At 45.6% G+C, this 24,081-nt stretch overlaps 1 protein-coding gene across 1 annotated transcript in view; it reads right to left on the bottom strand.

Annotated features, from left to right (window-relative positions):
• PRKCH (protein kinase C eta) overlaps nucleotides 1-24,081 on the bottom strand; it is a 113,423-nt gene that overhangs the window by 65,681 nt on the left and 23,661 nt on the right. The window contains exons 2-4 of the mRNA XM_009102315.4: nucleotides 20,870-20,933; nucleotides 1,423-1,573; nucleotides 572-606 (exon numbers count right to left, since the gene is read on the bottom strand). Of these exons, the coding sequence (XP_009100563.2) occupies nucleotides 572-606; nucleotides 1,423-1,573; nucleotides 20,870-20,933 (250 nt within the window). The remainder of the gene's footprint in view (nucleotides 1-571; nucleotides 607-1,422; nucleotides 1,574-20,869; nucleotides 20,934-24,081) is intronic.

The following is a 24,081-nucleotide window of genomic DNA, read 5'->3' on the forward strand; positions in this document are numbered from 1 at the left end:
TATACTGCACAGGAACAGGCTGTGTTAGGCTATACTGAATGACCATGGCAGCTCTGAGAAACAGGGAAAGGCAAAATAAAGGGAAAGGCAGAACAATAATTAAATGCAAACAAGCACCACATACATCTCCACACCCAGTCAATCAAACCATGCATTCAGGCAGAAGCGCTGTGCCAGCCCACAAAGTCGCAAACTCCCAAATTTTACTTTGCTGAAGTTCATAGGGAGGGAAAGGAGGGAGGCTATTCCAGCAGGGTACTTCGTGTCCCAATACCAGCTGAGCACATCCTGAAGGGACCCTGGGTGCCTCAAGCCCAGCTGGGTGTTGCATGTAGCAACTGAGTGGACCTGCAAAGGGTGAAACAGCAACCAGACATGCAGGTGTTTGCAGGAATGTTGGTGGCAAACCTGACAGGGACTCAAAAGCACAGGCTTTTTCTGGCTGCCTGGGGAGGAAGAAGAGTGGGGACTCCAGAGCAGCTCACAGCTGCAGGATGTCCCAGCAGCATGGGAAAGCACTCCCAAAGCAGCACGTCCCACACACACGCTACACAGGAGCAGAGCACCTTACCTTGGCACTGGTATCCCTGCTTCCCAAACACGCCCCTGGCCAAGAGAAAACACGGACACAATTCAATGGCAGAAGGATGGTTGTCTTGCAGATTGTTTACAGAGGGCAGAGCCAAAATGCAGGAGGATCCCAAATTATCAGATCCCACGGCAGAGCTGCCCAGCAGTAGTGGTGCAATCCAGCACAGGGGTGTGAGAGCACAGAAAAGCACTGCACAGGCATGGCTCACAGGGCAGGCTGTCAACATGCCTGTATTCCCCATATTCCCCCTCACTCTCCTTTCTCAGATACCTCACTTCATTACAACACACACCACACATATTACACTGATCCCAGCAGCCCACACCCTGTTATTATTTCTCCCACTCCATGTTCTTTTGAAGCATATCTACGTTTTTCTCCTTGCTCTGCCTACTCCTCCACGTGCATCACTTCACACCTCTCTGATGGCTTTTCTGTTCTCAGGAATTTTCTCTAAACTTTCAAGCAACTGGTTTTTTCCCTCAGTGTAATCTCAACGCTTCACTCCAGTGAGTCAGGTCTTCAGGTTGCTTCATACTTTTTTTCCCTTGAAATAAGGGGAATAATCTGTGGTTACAAGGAAGTGACACTGCCACATCCCCACACCAACCCAGTTTGCTTCCAGCATCCAAGATACACATTACCTCTGGCCTCTCTGCAGCAGACTCCAGCCTGCAGCATAAATGTACCCTGCCAAACCTGATGGCCAAAGGACATCACATCAGAGGCCCTGGGTAAAGTCCTAAGTGACATTCAGGACTGGGGGTGCCTTGTCCCCAGAACACAAAGGACTGGGGAGCCCTGTGCCAGGGTGTTTGGGCTGCTCTTACCAGATGAACTCCCTGCAGTGGGAACAGTAGGTGGGCTGTCTCAGGTAGGTGGCCATGAACTTGTGCCCGTTCACCTGGTGCACCCGCCTGCGCATCGCCCGCTGCCGCTTCCGAGTGAGGTTCTTAAAGATCCGGTCCCTCTGCAGGGTCCCTGGGCAGGGAGAGGAGGAGAAAAAAGGACAACAAAACATTAAGGTCATCACACACAGTTCTTGCTTCTGGTGTTGCTACAGCATTCAGTTTGGGCCCTCAACCTGAGGAGGATGTGGACCTGCTGAAGGAAGGCCAGAGGTGGCCATGGAGATGATGCCAGGGCTGGAGCCCCTCTGCTGTGAAGACAGGCTGGAAGAGCTGGGACTGTTCAGCCTGGAGAAGAGATGGCTCTGGAGAGACCTTAGAGCTCCTTCCAGTGCCTGAAGGGCTACAAGAGAGCGGGAGAGGGACTTTTGACAAGGCCATGGAGTGACAGGATAGGGGAGAATGACTTCATACTGAAAGACAGTGGGTTTAGATTGGATATTTTGAAGAAATTCTTGACTGTGAGGGAGGTGAGGCCCTGGCAGAGGTTGCCCACAGGAGCTGTGGCTGCCCCATCCCTGGAAATGTCCCAGGCCAGGCTGGATGGGGCTTGGAGAAACACGGTCTAGTGGAAGGTGTCCCTGCCCATGGCAGAGAGTTGGAATAGATGATATTTAAGGTCCCTTCCAATACAAACCATTCCATGATAAAATGCTTTCAAAAGCCACAATTATATCCCTGGCCTAGAAGTCAGGGGACTGTGGTCTAGAATAAGGATGGCATCTGGAGCAGGTACAGAACTTAATTGCAATGTCCCTTTTAGCTCAATTTTTTTTTTTTTTATCTAGAAATATTTGCCTTTTCCTATTTTCCCCCCATTCCTCTCCCATGTTGAGACATGCCAGTAAGCTATTAACTCACAAGATGCAAACAGACCAGAAGCTCAAGGCTAATGAGTTGTTATAATTCACAGCTTTTTTGGGCAGTAACTCCTGAAAACACAACTACACATAACCAGCTGACCACCACCACACTTGCTGAGTGAAAGCAGTGCCTTTCTTTGAGAACAGTGCTCATCCACCTTTGGTGTTCTCATGCTACATTTCTTTATCACTATTTGCAGCATTTTTACATACTTCCAATACTTCCTGTGTTAGTAAAAAAAAAAAAAAAAACAGGCTACTTTCTCAGTGATGGCTAGTTGTTTGATATGTGCCACACAGCTTCCTTTAAAGGGTTCATTTTCCAAAGGTTAGGTAATATTTGATAGTTCTAAAAAGCAGGGATCTAAGAACTGCTGGCATTCAGATATGAATTGTCCCAAAATATAATTTAATTTTAGAACAGAGTAGACTATTTCAGTTAAAAGGGACTTAGAATAATCATCCAGTCCAACTGGCTGACAACATCAGAATGGACCAAAAGTTAATGTATTTTAAGAGCACTGCTGAAACATTTCTTAAATATGACAGGCTGTGGGCACTCACCACCTGTCTATGAAGCCTTTTTCCATGTCTAAATCACCTCTCATCAAAAAAATGCTTCCTCATGTCCAGTCCAAACTCCTCTGGCACAATTTAATAGCACAATTTAATTATCTATCAATATAATCTAATCTTTTTACTGAGTTTAGTTCAGCCACATAACAATTTCCTAGCAAAGCTCAATTTACACAAAACAAGTGTCTCTCAAAGGGCATGAACTGAGCTCCAGATCAAGAGAGCCATTCCCATTTAGGCAGCAGCTGTCCAAACTGCATATCCCAGCCAGCTGGTCTCTGGGATCCTCACACAGACCTGGTCAGACTCAGCTGAGCTTCCCAGATCAAAGCCTCATCTGGGGCACACTTGCCTCAGAAGAAAGAAATTAAATTTGCAGTTTTCAAGTTAGTTAATTTGCAAAGTAAAGGCTCTCAAAACAAGGGCATTTTTGGGGGGAGGACAACACACCAGAGTCTGCCAGAGGTGACTGTGCAACAATGTTCTGTGTTCAGGACTCTTGTTTGGAGCGTGGACTGGACGCAAGACCAAAGCCAGCTCCTGCCAAACCCTCTGCAGGGTGTAATTCCACAGGAAGGGACAGGTCTGTGAACTCCCAGAGCAGTGGATTAGCAGCAGGACCCAAACACAGCTGTCACCCTCCCACTTATCTTGCCACAAGAAGGGGGCAGAGCAATTCCCTGCTTTCAACTGGCTTTGCTGATTAACCACTGGGGGGATGGGGGTGGTGGAAATAGAGGAAAAGCTGTCAACCTGATCAAGGCTTAAAATGCAGGAATCCCACATCACAGACATATTTCCTGGTCCTCTTTGTAGGAGTCAAGATAAGGGAAACCATCCTGTCAGAACGGAGCCCAGCCACTTCAAGGGGATGTAAGCCACAGGATGTATTCCTCCTGGGACTCTTGCTACAGGTTTAGGAGCAAAGCCAGCCGTAAAGCCCAAGGGTTGTCTGCTGAGTTCTCCCAGCCCTTTGTGCACATGTCCCTTCCACAGTGGAAGGGACATGTGCACAAAGGGTGGGAGAACTCAGGGCACTGATGGAAACCTCCTACCCAATGGCATCACTGTGACACGGAGTATGGTTTGACTTTAGGACAGCTTGCATTTATTTTTTAAATGGAAGCACATGCCATAAATTAGGATTTTCCCATTTCAGCACACCAAGAAAAAGACTGATCCAAGCATTTAACAGAAACCTGCTTTCTTCAGTGCTGAGCTCCAAGCAGCTGGGCACAGACTGGCTGAGAAGAGCCTGCCTTTGTAGGGAAGTGCTTAAACATGTGTTTAATTCCCACTGAGGTCAACAAGACTCAGGGGAACACAGGAATTACCAGACTGAATCAGAACATTGGTCCATCTAGTTCAGCATCCTCTGTCAGTGGGCAACCAGGAACACATGACAGCAAGCTGGAGGAACTCTGCAGCTGGGAGATAATTTCCGTCTTTCCCACAAATGACAAGATGTCATTTTGATCTCCAGAAGTGAGATCTGATTTGTGGAGGTTTAATATTCCTTTCAAACATTCAACCATCATTGCACAAGTTCAACTGCCTCGTTATCTACCATAGGAAACAAGCCCAAGAAGAACCTCAAGAGGTCAACCAAAGGGTCCTCTAAAAGGAAGATGAAGACACAGTTGCTTTGCTGAGTCTGAGCCTCCTGCAACTTCATGTTAGAATAAAAAACCAAAATCCTTATGGTAATACAAAATGTGCCCAACTTCAAATTCAAGAGATCACCACTTTGATCTAGGTTTAGGCAAACACAAAAGTGGTTTTCCTGGATCAGGGCCAAACACCTCAACTGGCAAAGTGTCCTGTATGGGTGTTCAGCATGCAGAGGAGAACTTCTGAGGCATGGAAAGGGAAGCACAGGGCTTGAGTGGGTGGTGAGCACCTAAGTAAATCACCTAAAAAAGCAATCTAGTTACCAGCCTGCTCCAGGCCAGCTGCTCCATTAGAAGCTCAACAGCTGATGCCCTTTAAGCCCCCATTTAGCAGAGTTTAAAAGAGTATGTTCCCAATTTAGCTCCTACAGCTTCTGTTTTTTTTTATGGTTCCCATCAAGAACCAGCATGGGGTAATCACCTCCCTGGTGCTCTCCCACGCAGTGCAGACCACACATGGCAAGAGGAAACCAATCCTTGGCAACTGGAATAGGGGACAGTCGATGACAGCCTGCAAAGCCACCCATGGGACACTGCTGTGTATCCCTGTGGTTTGCCCAGCTTCAGACAGACTGCAATTTTGAAACAGTTCACAAAGCCCAAAGAATTACAGGCACGTGCTTCTTCCTGGGCTACAGAGGGAATCTCCGTGCTACCTACACTGGTAGATCACATCCAGGGCCAGCCTGAAGCCTCCTCCCTAGGGCTGTACTTGGTTCCATCCCCCATTCTCCAGACACCCAAATCTCACAGCACAACAGTTCCATCTTGCAGACCTGCTTGTCATTAATGCACATGCCACAAGTTGGGGTATTTTCTTTACTAAAAGCTAACTCATATTTAAAACACTTCTCAAATTTCACACTTTCTCCCACTACTTGGCTGTCAGACCCTGCTAATGTTCTGCTGATACTGCACATCTTTCAGGTGATCCTCACACCCATCCTTATGTTCACCTCAATTTACAATATAACAAATCTGAGTGTTACTAAGCAGGCTTCAGGAAGGCCTGGATTACTTCTCACATGCCATCAACTCTTTTGGGTACTCTTCCTCCCATGTCCTGGTGCTGGCTCAAGTGAAAAGGAGAGGGAGAGCCCAGCACAACCTCAGCCTTATACCATGAGCCCAGGTGTAGCTGCAGGAGACCATCCATCACATAATTCAGTGGATCTACATATACAACCACATCCTACAGAATAAATCCCTCTGTCTCAGGGCTTGGTGCTCATGCATCCCACACACCACACCACGGAGCTGGCTAGTTCAGCCCTCCAACGAGCTGCAAGTGAATTTGAAATGGTGAAACATATGGCTACCAAAACCTCCTTCCTCCCAAGCAGCAGGATGGCAGTTCCTCAGCTCACACCCAGCACATCTGGTCAGCAGGTCCCAGTGCCACTGGGTGAGAGGCTGTGGGCAGAAATCATCCACCAACACAGCACTGAAGCCTGCTAATGGAAAGGCTGAGAGGATTGGGATTGTTCAGCCTGGAGAAGAGGAGGCTCTGGGGTGATTTTAATGCAGCCTTTCAGTACCTGAAGGGGGCCTACCAGGAATCTGAAGAGGGACTGTTTGCAAGGGTATGTAGTGCTAGACAAGGGAGAACAGAGCCAAAATGAAAGAGAATAGATTTAGATGAGTTATTAAGAAGAAATTCTTCCCTCTGAGTGTGGTGAGGCCCTGGCACAGGGTGCCCAGAGGAGCTGTGGCTGCTCCATCCCTGGCCAGTGTTCCAGGCCAGGCTGGATGGGGTTTGCAGCAACCTGCTCTAGTGCAAAGTGTCCCTGCCCATGGAAGAGGATTGGAATGAGGTGATCTTTAAGGTCTCTTCCAACTCAAACCAGTTTGTAGTTCTGTGACAGGGTGGCCAATGCAACAGCCCCTCATGCCTCCCATCCTTGGTGTCAGAGGATATAAAGCCATCAGAGACATTTTCCCAGCTCATGTTTTGCATTCTGGCCATTTTCCTATAGGATACATATTTTCCTTCTGGACACAGAGAGTGTTTTACAAAACAAAGCCATTCTAGACCATTAAAGAAACCCAAACTTTTAAAAGCCTCTAACCTCTGGTAAAGCAACAACCACCATGAACAGTTCAAATGTCCAAATACTGCTATAAAAGCAGACAAGTAATTGCTCAGTGAAGGGAGTTTCCACATCCGTGGTTCAACTGGGACATCTGTAACTATGGGGTATCCACTGTGCCTGCCTATGTGCAAACCTTAACTACAAAGTTCAACACTAAAAAGCCTCTTCCCCTTTCCTCCTGCACTCACACTGAACATATGTTTATGGCAGAGGAAATTATACATGCAGCGGGAAAGGAGAATAAATAACCCACCAAGTCATCTGAGGACACACGCAAGCACCAGCACATCCTCACCCACCCAGCAGCCTCTATTCCCCACCCCACCTGCCCCCTGAGCTTCCTGGGCAGAGATCCCTCCTTTCCCCCCTACCCCAGATCGTATTCCAGGGGATTATGTCAGGCAAATCCTTACAGTGTGGTATAACTACAGCAGGAAAACAAGAGGAAGGGCTGCAGGATGAAATGGTGTGTTGGAAACTGTTTGACTCAAGTCAGGTCTCATCTGCTGGAAGTAAATCTCACCGTGATGCTATTGACCACTGCTGTAACTCCAGCACAGCAAAGGTCAGCCAGGGACCTCCTCACACATGACAGTTCCTAGTGCTACCCTCCCATATGCACCATGGCATTTTAATTTGGAAGAAATGAAGATATTTAAAAATAAGCAATGTAAAAGCCTTAAATCAATCATGTTAATAGGCAAAAACTTATTAAGCCTTTTTTTATCAGTACCAGAAGCAGTGCGCACGTTTTTCTCCCCTAGGAACACTGCAAGCAAGCTTCCCCTGCACTGAGTGACACACAAGCACAGAGCAAAGACCAACCACTGATTTTACTGGAGTATAAAAATCAAGATAGAAGATTAAGGGATCCTTCGCCTCTTACAAGCACCCCAGTACTGAACAACAATCTCAGATCATGCTAAATGCTCATCTAGCTCATGCCCTAATAATAACTAGTAGTGGGTGTTTTAGAAAAAGAATACATAAATCAGATCAAGTAAATTAATTCACCCCCACACACACCCTCCAGCCATCAGTATGTAGGTGTTCTCTCAATATTTACCTAACAGTGGGCTTCCTCACATCTACTGAATATAAACTGAGGCTAAACCAGTATGTTTATTTTTCTGGCTGGAAAACATGTAAGTTATGACAAAAATCCCTTACTAAGGCTTTGCATCTTTTAAGCAGGAGTTTTATCACCATAATCCTGTGGATGGTCAAAACCATGACAAGCTTTGCTAATTAAAATGTTATAAACACCAAAACACCATTAAAGAAACTGACAGCTGACCCTGAAAAGGGAAACAGATTTAAACATCCTATTCTGTTTCCCTAACATTAGTGCTGCAGAGTGAAAGCCTATTTTTTTTTTTTTTTAATTACAAAGCTTTCCTTCAGTTCTCCTCAAAAGTTAAGTTGGATGCACAAATCAGCCAGGTGGAAAACAGCCACCTCCACAAAGATCATGTTGACCTCATGGGGTTTCTCTCCCAGCAGCAGTTGATCCTTCTGCTTTTGCCAGTCTGTGCACTCTGGTTCCAGCCCCAGGAGAGGCTCCTTGCAAAGCAAACATGTGGCACATCAAACACAGGCTGGGACCTGTGTTTGATCCAGCTGCTGTTTTGCTCTCTGAAACTGGATCAAGTTTTGTGTGAAGATCAGAGAAAGAGCCAAAGAGGGCTGGCAGCACTTTGCTGTCTTCCAGGACTTCACAGAAAAGCCATGTTAACAGGCAGCTTGTCTTTTAAGATGCCAACCTGTCAATGTTGTCTGAAAGAAGGAACAATGATGCTCTGAATCCAAAAAAAGTTTTCCCCACTCAGGAGTATGAAACAGCACTATCAGCAGTCTTGGAAACGCAAACATGTAATCATCCCTGCATCAAATCACACAGAACTGTGCACTGGAGGCAAGACCTCTGTTTCTTGTCCAAGTGCTGAAGTAGGGCAGATCCATCTTCCTCGTTTTCTTGCCAGATCTAAGACAAATTTGTTTCAGCTCTCAGTGATTAACAGCATTTGAGGATTGAAGGATGATGTTTCAGCGTGGCAGCAGTGAGAACAGGATCAGTGAGGTTCACACAACAATACTGGTGAGCATGACAAAAAGCACGACAGGCTTATTTCTACAATTACACAAGGATGCCAAAGCTCTGGTGGTACCAGTAGGTAAGACAGAAGAGCAACTTCTGGGGGGCTCAGTTTTCTTCAGCCTCTTGGGCTTGTCTGTGGCAGCACCAGGGAGAGCAGGACAGCTCTGCAGAGCTGGAGTGACAAGTGTGTGGCTGCTGGGAGCATGCTCATCCTCAGGAGGGGAGATGGCTGCAAAGCCAAGGGTACAGCCCAGTGCTGGGGCTGAGGCAGGAATAGCTGCTTTTTATCTGTTTGCATAACTTCTGTGAGAACATGAGAGAGCAGGAAGAAGGCAGCTTGAGAACCTCTAAAACAAGTATTTTTCTGCCTCTTCAAGTCTCCCAACCAGTTATGAACACCATACAGGTTCTTTTGCATAGAGTTTTAATCCCAACTGCCACACAGGTTTTCAGACGTGCACAGAGCAGCTTTTCCACATTTGCTATTACATGATTTTTCTTGGAAAAGTTTTTTTTTCCCCTAAAAAAAGTTGGTTTTGGACATTTGCTTGCAGATGTTGACAGCTCTGAAGAAAAGCACGACAGTATGTTTCACAAGGCTGAAAAATGTCAATGGAAAAGCCTTTCCACTCATTTCTACAGTGAGTAACTTCACCATTCCATCTCTGCAAGTTTTTGCATTCATTTGCAAAGCCTCAGCATATATTTGTTTGCCAGACAGACCAGGCTTGGACAACGATGGCAAAGAACCATCTCAGTTTGCAGAGAGGAGACTCCAGGAGAAAAGGATTTTATGTAGAAATCAGAAGAAGGGATTTGAGAGAAAAGAGAAAGCTGAGCACCGAACTGAGGCCATCAGAGCCCCAGACTTGCACTGTGATCAGAATGCCACCTTGTATCTGTCCCTTACCCAGCAAGACAAGTTTCAAAAAGCAAAACAAATTAGTCTGATTGTATCCCAGACAGGTGCTTCCCTCTGGCTGTAGCTGAACATGGTCTTCCTGCAGAAGTAGAATCTAAAATTCACCCCAGCCCTGCTGTTCCCTCCTCACAATGGAGCCCCCTCCCTGCCATCTCAGACCTACCTGCATCCAACTGCTCCATAACCCACTCCTGTCACATTGACCTACACAAGAACAGGCAAAAAACCCCAACAAAACCCAAACCACTTCTCACTGCATGCCTCATTAGAGCCTTAACAAACTGATTCCTCTCCCTCCTCCCCTCACAATTACAATCATTACTATCTCCTTGGGCTTAGGCAAGCAAATTTCCATTGTAAAACCTCCTGTTGGTCCTTCCCACTTACTAAACTCAAGAGAAAAACGTTGAGATGTGATTTACTAGGGAAGGAAACCATTTTAATACATTATTCATTAAAACCAGGAAAATAAAACTAACAGAGCAACTTTGATCTTTGCCATAATTAATTCATGTGCCAGAAGCCCTCTGATTTAGAGGATCTCAAACCACACTGGCTGCAGAGCAGAAGTAGCAAGAACAGAGTGACAGCATTTATAAGTCAAAGCTCCCATCACTTGTGCAAAATCCTCCAGAAAAGCAGAATTGGAGGCAGGGAGATCCTGAACCCCTCCTGCTCCTGCTGCCTGGGGGCTCCTGCATGTCACAGCCACCAGCAGCAGCTCACATGCTGTGGGTGGCTTCACAGAAGGGATCAGAACTCCCTCCTGGGAGGCCCTGCCCACACAGGGAAGCACGAGATCCAATCAAACCTATTTTTAACCAAGTGCAGCTTAAAGCTATTTTTAAAGTGGATGCTCTGGGGACATCCCCTTTTGGGGCAAGGGGGCAGCTTCAGAAGCTGGCTGCTTTGGTATTGAAACAAAGGTGTCCACACGTCTGACAAGCAACTAAATCTGCTGAAAACTCACATTTTAATGTTCAGACAGTGCAATTTGCTAGAGACACAGGTTTATCATCAACCTCAAAAGAAGGAGGAGCAGGAGAATACTCTTTATGGAACACAAAGACAAAACACACAAAGCAACCAGGATGAACAAAAAGTCAGTTGAGATGGGAATATCAAGCAGCTTGTGTTCAGAGGGTCCCAAAGTTTTGCAGCATCTCCATAAATAAGTAACCCTTACTCAACACAGCAGCCATGCCTAGGATGAAATCTTGAACCTTCCTCACCAAGGGCACTGCACTTTTCTCCACGAGAAAGCAAATTTAATCCCAAAGCACAACTGGAATCTAGTCAGGAGCAAAGTACCTGGGAAAGCTAATTCAACAGGACAAGTTAAACATTCCCCTTCTTCTGCCACTGACTGCTGTCATGAGAGGCCTCAGCTTTCCCCTGGAGCTGCACTGGCCTTGGGCTCACTGGGCAGGATGATCAACACCTGAATCACCACCCTGCTACACCTGGATTCTCCTGGTGGACTGGTCACCCCACAGCTGAGGAGCCCAAGGTGGTCCAGCAACAATCTCAGCTCTGATCCCACAGCTGACCCAGGAACTTCTGAGATTTCCATGTGGCATCTTGCCAATGAGGCCTCCAATTTCCACAGCCTTAAAAAGCAGGTTGTTTACCATGTTGCTCTCCCACGCAGGTTCCCACACACCATGGGCTGAGTAAGACACTGCCACAGCAAAGCATCTGTCAAGAAAAATAAATTCAGCCTCTTGTATTCCCAGCTTATTGGGAAGAGCTCTGCCAAGAAGGAGCACCTCTTCTCATCAACACATCCCCAATTTCCTTGGCAATGCAGCAAGGAAGTACTCAGTGCTCAGGCATGGGATGGCACAATCCATCCTGAAACTTCTGCAGATGGCAGGGACCATGAGTGCTCTGCCCCTCCCAGTGCCAGGGGATTACTGGGATTTCCCAGAGGCATTTCCCAAGGCCTTCAGGAAATGCAGTTGGCCCCAACAACTTCCCAGCAGCTAACACAGCCAGATCTGATTCTCCCCCCTTCCTCATCTCCTCCCAAACATGGTTTTCACCCTGCAATACATATTTCTCCACTCTGAAATATGTCTCTGGGATTTCAAAAGCAGATGTCCCAAATCCAAGCAAATACAGCTTTAAAAATGCTGGCTGCCACATGGAGGGGGTGCTGCTTGCCTCAGCTCAGCCTTATAGAATCATAAAGGTTGGAAAAGACCTCCAAGATCATCAAGTCCAACCTTTGACCAAACATCACATTGTCAACAAAACCACAGCTCTGAGTGCCATGTCCAGCTGTTTCTTGAACACTTCCAGGGATGGTGACTCACCATCAGACTGCTTGGGCAGTCTGGTGTCAGCAGTTCCATGATGTGACACCATCAATTTCATTCTCCCAAATAGGTGGCCCTTTCCAGCAAGTGTAAGAACAGCAGTAAATTCCTAGCCTGCCTCCCCAGGGGCTCTCCCATCTCACTCAATTAACAAACAAGCAGAGGTGGGTGAGCAGGAAGAAAGTCACTTTCCCCAACAACTTAGGGAGAGATAACTAAAACCTGTACCTCACTTCATCTTTTTTCCCAGTCCTTCAATGGAGAAGGAATACTTCAGGAGGGAATTTGTTGAGGCTCAAATGACAGGAGATGAAAGCCAGCCTGTGGTTTGATGGTCACAACAGCCCTCACACAGGTTTAAGCAGTTCCCCCCCCACATAGCACCCTGCTTTCCTTCCAGCACTGCCTTCCCACACAGCCATTTTCCAGCCCTGGGACACAGGGATTTCTCTTCCATGGCCTTCCATGCTCAAGTTGTCATCGGCCCTTTTGGATGTAATTGGACCCTTCCCTTGAAGGGCTTGTTTTTCCCACTTTGCCTCCCATTCACAACTGAAATACAGAACCAGAGTCAAAGCAAGTAAAAACAGGAGGAGGACCAGACAGGAGGCCATCACTTAGTAAGGATTCCTCACTGAACACCTAAGAACTCTGGGCAGGCTGGACAAAAAACATTTTTCTGCCTTTATCCTTGCTGACTCACAAGTGTGATCTGCAAGTTTGTACTGTGAACATACAGGAAGGACACATTTTAGACATAAAAATTCAGCATTGCCTGACTTTTGAGAGTTTTATTTTCTAGTGATATCCTTCAAATGAAAAGGTTTCTGGCTTTAAGGCAATTTCCTACATTTTATAAACAAAGAAAGTTATTATTGGAAGCAAGTTCATCTGCTGGAACTGCAGCAGTCTCCTCAGTCCTGGCTCAGCAGCAAGGTTGTGGTTTTGAGCACACAGCTCCAGGGAGAAAGGAGAGCACTAACAGGGAACACACTTGCCAGGAAAGGACTCTGACTGTGTGGATCAGTGCTGGTGACAGACACACACACACTCAACGAGTCTGGCAGCTAGACGGCAGAAAAGAGCTGAGATTCTGCGATTAAAAACAGTTTCAGGCTCTAGCAAGAAACTGGCTTTGGTGGTCACAGCAATGCTGCTGCTGCAGCCTTTCCCTGTCCCCTGCAGCTCCCCTGCAATCCCCTCTGGCCATATTCTCCTTCTTCCACCTCCTTCAACCTTTTGGGCTTCTTTTATGCTGCTTCTTCCTGACTACTCCTGCCCATACCCATCTATCAGCACGCCCCACACCAGCCTCCTACTTCTTTCTCTCTCCTTATATTCCTTATCTCTGTCCTTTTTCCAGACACTTACGGCTCTATCACTTCTCCAAGCAACTTTCCCCAGTGTTTTCCCCCATTCACTGCCCTTGTCCCTCGTCTCAGCAGATGGGCCAAGGAGACAGGACACCTGGTCAGCCAGACCTCCTGCCTTCCTTCCTCCTCTGTACCACTGCTGGGGCTCCCCCTCCTGCCTCCCTGCAGCACCCAGGGCAGGGCTGAGCTCAGTCAGGGGGAATTCTGGCCCAAAAACCAACCACAGCCCTGCTCCAATTTCCCAGTCCAGACAGCTCGTACAATACTGGCCTCACTCAAGGCAGCCCCAGGGAAACCCAAGAGCATCCTTTTCAGACAGACAGATATACCCTCAATTATGAAACTGCCTCATTCCCTCATCTGCAGCCATCAGCAGTGCTGGCAGTGCCAGGAGCAGCAGCCTCTGAGGTGGCTCAGTGCAGGTGGTGTCCACAGCACCCCGAGCCATGCTGATGGCATGCAGTTTATCCCACACCACAAATGAGCAAATATTCCCCAAAGACAGCAGACAGGGAAAGCAGAAGCCTCCCTCTCTTGCCTCTGCCAAGCTTGAGGTCACCCTGGCCAAAAAACATCAGGATCTCTTTGCTCAAAGCTCTATTTTGATTCAGCTTTTCATTCTGGAAAACAAACAGAATCATTGCTGCTGAAGCACTCCAGGAAACAAAAACAGCTGGCACTGAAGAGCAGGAAACTCATTATTTTCTGCTGGGCATGGTCTGGAACAACCTAAAACAGAGGTGTATAAATTGCAAGTGTGAGTATTCACCTCCTAAAGCACCACTAGAAGATGAGCTCTGCTTCCTGCAGCTCCATGCCAGCTCACCTAATGCTGAAGACCCAGTTCTGCCCTTGGTTATTTGGGACATGTTGTCCCCCTGCAGTGAGGTGCAGGACTGAACTGCACACCCCCTCACCAAGCAGCAGGACTGATGCTGCTGATCCTCCTGCTGATGTCTGTGGAGCCAGAGGGACCCTAGGGTATCCCCAGGAGCACCAACCATGCCTGAACACCTTCCAGGTAAACTCAGGTAATTAAACACTGCAGCACAACACCATTTGTTACCTTCAGGGGACAAGGACTTCTGCATGCTGGACAGGCTGGGCTGCCAGGCACCCAGACACAAGGAAAACCTTTGACTGGGGTGGCAGCACCTAAATCAGGAGTCCCCTCCAGCAGCCAGAATTGAGAGACTCAGATATTAAATTGGATACAGCCTAATTGAGAGTTGGTGGAGCTGAAGTTATATATACATATATATATGTGAGTATGTATATATATATATATATATATATATATAGAGAGAGAGAGAGAGAGAGAGACATGACAGATAGATAGACAGACAGATGGATGAAAAAATGAACTGCACCGCTTTGTTGGCATTTTTTCCCCCTGTAGTTTCTGGCACAGATTTACAGAGTGAGCCTGGTAAGGCACTGAGGCTTCTGGACAGCAATTTACCTATTCCATCAGTCAGGCACCTCACAAACTGTGGTCTAGAGAAATCCAGGCAGAGCCTGAGGTGTGCTACTGTCAGGGCAACCCCTTCATCCCAGTCCAGGGTATCATCCAGGTGACTTCAACCACTCTGGGATGGCCATAGAAAGCATCAGGGTGCAGCAACCAGGGCTGTTCCATCACCCCTGGATCCCAGCACTCACCTCCTATAGCTTCATGTTCCTCTCCTTCCATCCCACACTCCCCCCATCCTCCCACACTGCAGCACAAACACCAGCTCCAGCACAGCCCTGTCCTCCAAGGCCAAGGAAATTTCATCTCCCCTGGGAACTAACATCACCTCTTCCAGGAATCACATGAAAATAAAGCAAAGAAACCTCTGCTCCACATTACAGCCAGGAACACTGAAATCCCACTGATTGCAAGCTTGCATATTTATCTCTAGGTTTCAGAGCCCAGACAAAACACAGCCCTCTGAGGAAGTGAGGTTAACCCTGATATTGCTGTTTGCTGAATTTTTACAGTGCTGGGTATCTCTGCAGTTGGCAGATCTGGGCAAGTCACAAATTACTGACAAAAATCTCTTGGCCTTAGACACACTGCAATAGCTGTGTGGTCACATGGATCATTTTCTGAGAAATAAAAGAAGCCTTGTGGATATGTGGCAGGCTGGGGTGCTGTTCTCCTCCTGCCTCTGCATTACAGGCCCTCCATAAGGGCAAATAAACCACCACCAAGGAAATCACTTCATTTCCCAGGGTCTGCCTCTTCCTGCTACCAGGAATAAGCAGCTCTGTTTGTTTACTTCCCTGTTGAAATATTTTTTCCCTGTGAAAATTCAGATTTTAACAAACTTGCCTTGTTTTGTTTCCTTTTTTTTTTAAAGAAGGCAGAAAGACATGTGAGATATCAGAGTTCCAGGGTTTAAGTTCTCTCAGGTTCTCTTGGCAATATTTACACGTGAAATGCAACGTGCACATTTTGAAAGTTTCACTTTGAAATAGAAAAAAAAGAAACTCATGGAGACTTCAGGACAAGGACAGAGCTGCTCTTGCTCCCCCTGCTTGGCTGGTAAACCTCTGCTGGGATGTGCAGAGTGTGACCTCTAGGAGACCAATACCTGCTCAGGACTTCAAGATCAGCCTCTGGAAACCTTTTATTTTTTAAACCTTTTATTTATTTTTTAGCTTGACTGAAATCTTTCAGCAAGGCTGGGGATCCACTGAAGTTCACCTGCCTGCCACACAGAGATGCACACCATTTGTGGATTACATTCATGGTCCCTGCAAGGGCTCAGTTTTCTCAGGGCACACTCAGGGTGTATTTTCTCCCCCATGGGACTCAACGTTGTCCTGACCTATCTCCATCTGAAAATGCAGAGTTGGACCAACATGGAGTAGAACTGGAAATCCCTTGCCTTCAGCACACAGGTGTGACAAGTGTAAAGCACTGAAAAAACTTGTAGATAGTAGAAAAAAAATACAAGAGTGTAGAAGTGCATGTCTCTTGCTGGTCTCTGCCACAGTAGACTTTGGGCTATACATTAAAGGCTTCCATGTCCTCAGACTGTGAACCAACGACAGCAGAACTTGATCTTATTCTGCATTGATATGTCCAGTTTGGACCAGCAGGTTTTCTAGGTGGTGTCTACTGCAAGCATTAAAACCCTGCTAGAGCCAGTAAACCAAAAGAGAAGAGTGGCCCAAAACACAGGGGATGAGAACAGGGCATTTTTTTGTTCCTGCTTCCTACTTTCCAGTATTTATTCCCTTAACTATAAAAGATGGGCTGAAAGCAGTCATTATTGCAGTTACAGAGGATTGGTAAAACTCATTTTCCTCCCTGTCATGCAAGAACCTGATAACAGATCTGTCAATAGAAATTTTATGGGGCTGAGGAGCTACATTATAGTGCGGAGCAGGGATCTTGCTAGCATAATATTTATGTTCCACTTTATAATTTAAGTCTGCAGATCTTTAGTGGTACCTGTCAGAGAAAACACTATTTCTTTAAAAAAACTTTGTGTTAGAAAAATGTATTCTAAGAAAAAAGACAGCAAAAGGCCAAGAGTCTCTGTGTTTCAGGACAAACCATGTGAAAGTGCCAGCTGCAAAACAAAGAAGCATTTCCTGGTCCAGAAACAGGTTTGGGCTTCCTGAACCGGCTTCTTAGGTTACCTGTAGGTAAGCAGGTTCAGCTTCCCCCTTGAGGGGAGATGGAACTAGATGATCCTAAAGGTCCCTTCCAATATGATTCTATGATTTCTTGCTGCTGCAAACCCTACCAACATGAAATATTTAGTAACAGGTGCTATATCTGTTCTACCGACTCACTTGGCTTTTCAATATTCTTGTCATTCTATTTCTTGCCCAGAACTCAAATTTGTCATTGTCTTTACTGATGCTGAAAGAAAAGAAACAACCATTCCTTATTTTAGAACAATGTAATTAAAACTGAACTTCAAGCCAGAATTATCATTTTGAGTGAAAACATGAAAAAAAAAAAGGCAAATTGCAAGAGTTGAAAGCACTAAAATAGAAACACTCTGTTTCCTACAGGGCTTGCTTCATTCATTAATTCAGTCAAATACTTCATTTGTATTAATTTAATTAGCTTTGCTCAGAATTAAATAGGGCAAACAGAAAGAGAGGTGGCAAACTGAGGGCAGGTAAAGCAAGGGGGCTGGCTCTGGGACTCCAGGGTTGCAAGGGGAGAGGTCCAATCCATGCAGGCATACACCTGGGGCCTCTCAATGTCCAGCCTGACCTTGCTGCAGCCAAATAGCCTGGCCCAAGCACCATCACCAGCTCTTGGGAATCTCTTCTAACATCTCACAGGGGTCCAGAGGCACAAACCACAGCAGGGGTTCACCCACACTCACTGCAAGGCTTTTGATTTCAAATCAATCATATTCTGCCTGAGAAGAGCTAACTCAGCGTTTGTTCTTTCCCAGCTGAAACCAGTATTCAGTGGGAAAAAGCAACAAGCACTGGAGAGCAGGTCTGAATTCATGTCACCAGCTGAGCAACACCCTCTGGGGCACCTCAAGAGCCCTACGTGTGTAGGAGAGCAACACAGCAGATTTCCTCCCTTTAAAGAGGGCTTGCAAGAGTTGAGATCTTGTGGATTATCTCAGAGTTCCTGGCACACACATGGATCACAGGGAGGGAGGGAAACAGGACTCTCTGGGTTTTGCTAAACCACAGCTCCTGCAGTCCCCAGGGCTGGGCAGAGCTTGGTGTGGTCCCACACACTGCACCCTGCTCCTGTTCCCAGCTCCTCAGCTGACAACATGCCTCACATCCACAGCAAAAACACACCTCAGAGAAGGCACACTCACTGCTTTTAAGAGAGCAGAAGCAAGGAGACACAGAGAGAAAGCTAAGAAATGCTAAAGACACCCTTGGGGGAAAATCATATTTATATCCAGAGCAAAAGGAATAAGAAAGTTTTCAAAAGGAATTGTATGACTTGGAAAAATTTTGGTGACTTGAAAAAAAAATCCTAAAAGGGTGAAATAAATAAAACCCAGAAAAGAGTAAATAAATTCATTTGAGAAGAGGCAGGAAATCAATCCCTAAGCAATGCCTCAAGCACGGCAGGCAGAAGTCAGTCCTCACCCTCTCTATAAAACAGCCTGGACTGAAACAGCTTCTGGGTCAGTGAGGGAGATGGTTGGGGATGAGTGTGCTTCCCTTTACCCCAGCTGGGTGCCAAGGCCACCAGGGATGTGTCACCTTGGGCAGTTCAGGAATTGAACTTTGCTGATCCTTGTGTGTCCCTTCCAACTCGGAGTATTCTGTGATTTCTGTGAGAGGTAATCTCATCCCAAGGTAAGGAGATTTTCATTTTAATTTTGCACTGGTTGCTTTACACAGGAAATGTCAGCTGAATGAGGGTAGTTAATATAATCAAATACAGCTTAGCACAGCAAGTATATCCAAGCAGAGAAAATAAAGAGAGGCAGGTATAATTTCTCTAGGCCTCCCTCACTTCCTATTGCTCTGTTCCTTTCTTTTTCTGAAAACCTACATGTATTTTTAAAACATCAAACAGGCAGATCTCCCTGCCTCAAAACAGCAGGGTAGCAGTGATGGACAGAAGAGCCATATGGGAACCTGCAAAGAACTGAACCCTTTGCAGCTGCATGTTTGCTATAGTGCCCTCACATCCTGACAGTCCCCAAATGCCTCTGTCAGACTCGCAGGAGTCACACCCTGCTCCCCCATCCCTGCTGTAGGAGAGCAGAACCAAATTAAGGTTTTGGTCAGAGGAACTTTTAATCAAACCAAAAAACCACCCCTCCTAAAGGTAAAGTCCAAGCACCACCAGGACTGCCTGTTTGGAGTAAGCAAAACAGGACAAAGAAAATATGGCAGTCTCACATGGGCCTAAAATCCCAGTCTTGATTGTTTTGTTGGGTTTTTTTGGGGGGGTTTTGCTAATTTTTCTTCTTATCCCCCTTATCTCCCCCCTCTCTTTGCCCACTTTTTGGACTTTCACTTTACTGGAGGTAGACAGTGGTGCTTGAGACGCTGTGAATTTGGCTATTTCCATAACCAAAACCACTAGCTCAGCACAAGAAGTCATAGGGAGCAGGGAGGATGTGGCAGTGGCTGCCCTCCAGATCAGGAGAACAAGTGGGAAGCCATTTTTTGAGCTTTCAAGTCATGAATGATTCTTAGACTTTTTTTTCCAAAAAAACCTTAAAATTTCAAATACCATTCAGAGCTTCCACACTTCCAGCAAAAGAGACAAAAGCAGAATTAAATATAATATTATGAACAAGACCTCTGTGTATCAGAGGGAAACCCCTGATTCTTCATGAATACCTCCTTTACCCAATGACTGGGAAAAGTCAGTATCTGCAATCAGGCTTGCCCTGGATAAAGACTTTTCTTGGAAACTCTAAATGTGACCATACATGGGAACAACCAGACAAGAAAAAACCCAAGAGCCACCTTTGATGTTCCTGTTCTGTAAGTCTACACATCCTCAAGAACAGAGGAAAGAGAAGTCAATTATTTCCAACATTTCTCATTTCCCTCGGAAAGCAGTAGCTGTACGAACATCTGAGTTCTGCATTTCTCATCTCTGAGGCCTTGTTAGCAACATGCTCAGCCACCAGCACAGGTCTGAAACACACTCTGGATTTATGCTCATGCCTACCATCCCTGCTCAACCCTGCTTTAAATGGCCAAGCACTCCTGCATGTGGATACAAACTGGGATGTAAGTCAGTAAAAGCCCTCCAGTTTCTTCTCTTTCCATCACTGGCTCTATCATAGGAAATTAAAGCCAATTTCCAACATCTTTTTCATCCCTGCAAGAAATTCCTCCAGGCCTCCCCAGCACACCCTGGCACTCTCCCTGTTCTCTGGTTACAAATACAGAGATTCCCTGGGTTGCTGCAGCACAGCTCGCATCCACACTCATAAATGGTATCACAATAAACAACAGGGACATCAAAACCATCACACTATAAAATGTAGTTACCAAAACAAAAGTCTGCCCAGATACTTTTTTAGGGCAGCTGTCACATTAAAAACTTGCAAGCTTCCTGTGCAAAGTGAACCCAGGAAACAGAAATGGTCGTGAAGTAGATGTGAACCATTATGGAACAAAAACCATCCAGATGTTTTAAACATGTTCCATTTCAAACATGCTCTACTTTCTCCTCAGCTTGCCCTTGGAGAGGCAGCCAGGTGAAAAGCACAAGTGACAAAAACAACCCGTCTGAAGGACAACTTTGAGGAAATAAAGCAGAGAGAGCACGACCAGTGAGCTCCCCAGGTCTGAGATCAGAGCAGAAGGCACACAGAGCTCCAGCTGCCACCAACAGCCCCTTCCAGATTTCCCCCATCACTCAGGAAACCTCAAGCACACCACAGCATGAGGCCCCTGAAGAATCCAAGTGTCTGCACTGCTCTGGAACTGATGGCAGGGACAGACCAGTCCAGCTCTGAATGGAAACAAGCCAGAGCAACTCCCTTACCTTCTGTGAAGTTTCCTGTAAGAGTTATGACAACAAACACTTTGCCTTCTGGCTCCAAATCCACCTGAAAAAAAGGAAAGGAAATGTTAGAAGATTGGTTTCTTTGAAGAAGAAAATTGATAATATTTGAAGATGTATATATTCTCATGCACACCTTAATTGAAAAAAAAAAATAAAATCAAGCATCTGGTGCCCAAATTGTTCAGCATTCAGGGCTCCATAAAAAATAAGAAAATTGAGTCCTATGTTTTTCCTGGAAGTGCTGAACAAACTCAGCCTTGCTAGAGAGAAAATATTAAAAAAAAATAAATACAGTTAATAGTGTTCCAATTTGTGAGATAAATGAAGCAGGACTAACACTGAATTCTCTGAAAATATCAATGTGCAGCTGTTTTGAGAATTACATGGATATTTCCTCTCTATTATATTTTACCTCAGTGAAATTGTTTCAGTCTCTCAAAATACCACCATCACTGAGGCAAATGCTGATTTCTTACATAAATCACCTTTTGGCCTTAAACCACAGGAAATAGAAAACTGTTGGTGCTGTTACCTAAGGACTTCTTGTCTTTTAATCTAAATTAGTTAGAGATAGAGATACAGAACATAATTTTAGGGATCAGAGATTCAATCCCAGCATCAGTCAGCCTGTCCTTGAAAGAAAGCATTTATTTTTTGGTGAGTAGATTTTTCATTTTGAGATACATTTTTAATAAAGGTCTTGCTTTTGGTGTTGTTTTTTTTTTTTTTTTTTCCATTTACCAGCTAAGAGTTTCTGACGTTTGAGTCAGGCTGTCACACAGAAATCTCAGTTAAAAAACAAAAACAAAGAAAGAAGTAACAAGGCAACCCTGAATTTCCCACAAATTTCAAGGTTGAAATTAGCAAAGAGGAGCTTTACAGCTCCTGGGTACCGATCACCTGTGCAGAACAGGAATTTTGAAAATGGAGCTCTCTGGGGGAATTAATGGATTGCTGATCCAAACCCTCCCTGCTCCTCCTATACAACCACAGGATGATGAGCTCAGGCTGCCTCCTGTACCCTGTGAGCCCTTTGATTCCTCTCCAGTGTAAACACCCACACATCACTGAAATACACCCCCAACACCAACCTGAGCTCCCCAAGCCAGGGCTATGGACCACCCCTGACCCAGGCATTTGCTCCTGCCTCCCAAAAAACGCTGCTGCCACAAACCTAACAGGCAATAATGTTAAGATACTGAAAAAACAGAAAGGTGAACCCTAAAGAGAAGCCAAACAGCCAAGCTACAAATGGAAGCAAAGCACAGCTGTAGGTGGGAGGAGGTACCTGAGCTGGGCTGACTCTGCAGGGTTAAGGTACAGAATGCTGACACAGCCCAGAAAAAAAACAGCCTTCTGGGGTAAGTGAAGGGGAAGCACATACAGACATACATTTCCCTAGCCAACAATTTGTTGCAGAAGTAGAGAAATTGTTATTTAAACCGGTGAGAATTTGTTAGGATGAGAAGAAATATTTTCAGGAAAAAGAATGAGCAAGCATCTCATTCACATGATTCCAGCTATGGTTGTAAGGTGCCACACACACACTCCTATCAGTGGGACACAAAACAGGGAGGCTACACCTGCTTGGGAAAATCCTACCAAAATTATGATTTTATAGACACTACATTTTCCACTAAAAAAAAAAAATAATTAAAATCAGTCTCACAGAGAAATTTTAAAGCAAATATTTAGTCTTGACTCAATATTCATTTTTATGCTTGTTTGCACTGCATATTACACTGGTTTTAGGAAGTTGTGTTTGAACAGCTCTCTGTCTCCATTAATATTGAAGACATTTCCCAAATAGATTTTAACTCCAGCAATATCATGCATCATTTTTGCCTAAATTTCAGTTCCCTGGAGAGATGTGCAGCTTTGTAAAGAAATGGTCCTATACAAAATATATAATAACATATAATATATAATAATGCAATTGATTTATGGGATACCAAGAATTCAGGTTTTATGGAAAAAATCCTTACTTACTTAGGTTTCCAAAGTCAATATTCAGTGTTTATCATTTTCCTGCCAGTCTCCATACAGAATATGTCAGATTTCTGCTTCCACACTGACAAAGAGGATCCTTCCTCCCTTCTTCTGACACACAGTATCTCTGGTGGGATGTGAAATAAATCCTGCACTCTTTGTTCAGTCTTAAACACAAAGGATTGTGAGGACTCAAGCATTTGGGATGAGGCCAGGGAATCCAACAAAAGCATCACCCACCTTTGACACAGGGCACAGAGAAAATCTGGCCCAAAGTCCTGACACACCTCGTTCTCCATCTCTGCAAAGAGGATTCCTCTGCCCCTAGCACAGCACAGTCCTATGCCTACAGCAGTCTTACAAAACAGAAACAAACTAACTCAGAAAGCAATAGCAGGAGATTTATGAGGGTTATAAAACAATCTCTCTCCCCTCCAGACTCCAAGATTAAAGACCAGTCAAATCCCCTACACCTACTAAGCAGCTGTGCTCATGTTGTACCACAGTCCAAGAGCACTCAGCCAAGAGGACTTGAGCTACACTCAATATCTTCTTACAGAAGATATAAGGGAGATCTGATTAAAAATTACAGCTGAAAGGCTCCAAAATTAGGCTGAAGCCCCAGCCTGCCAGGAGCTGCTGAAACTTTGGCACACCAATGCTGATGGATGCAGGACCAAAGGGGAATTCTTGTCCAAGACAAGGGTTTAAACCAGACAGCCTTAAGGGTTTCTCTAGTTTTAAATTGATAGCAACAGAACAACAAAAGCTAACATACCATGCAATGAAATGAAATAATAACAGACCACAGGGAAAAGTGGCTTTTGGACTTGCTGTGATCTCCTTTAAGGATGAATTTGACCAGCTATGTAGCAGCCAACTTAGTACCTGACATAACTCTCAGACATGTGGAACGTGCTTGAAACAGAAAATAACGCCTGACCTAAAAACCTGAAAGGAAAATGTCTGACCACAGACCTGAGCTGGCCTGAGAAACATCAGCAGCTCCCCACCACCTGCTTGACAGGATGTGCTTCCCACCATCATGGGGACACCCAGAGCCATGGTCACACTTCAGAGTGGCCCCGTGCTGGCAGAAGCTGACGCCTGTGGGCTGCTCACACTCGCTGGACCCACGGTGCTGGTGCAGCCCCACGAGCTGAGCTGGGTGTGAACAGGCAGCACCCTGCTCAGGCCCTGAG

The sequence above is a fragment of the Serinus canaria genome, chromosome 5 (assembly GCF_022539315.1).
Source record: "Serinus canaria isolate serCan28SL12 chromosome 5, serCan2020, whole genome shotgun sequence".
In the NCBI taxonomy this organism is placed as follows: Eukaryota; Metazoa; Chordata; class Aves; order Passeriformes; family Fringillidae; genus Serinus; species Serinus canaria.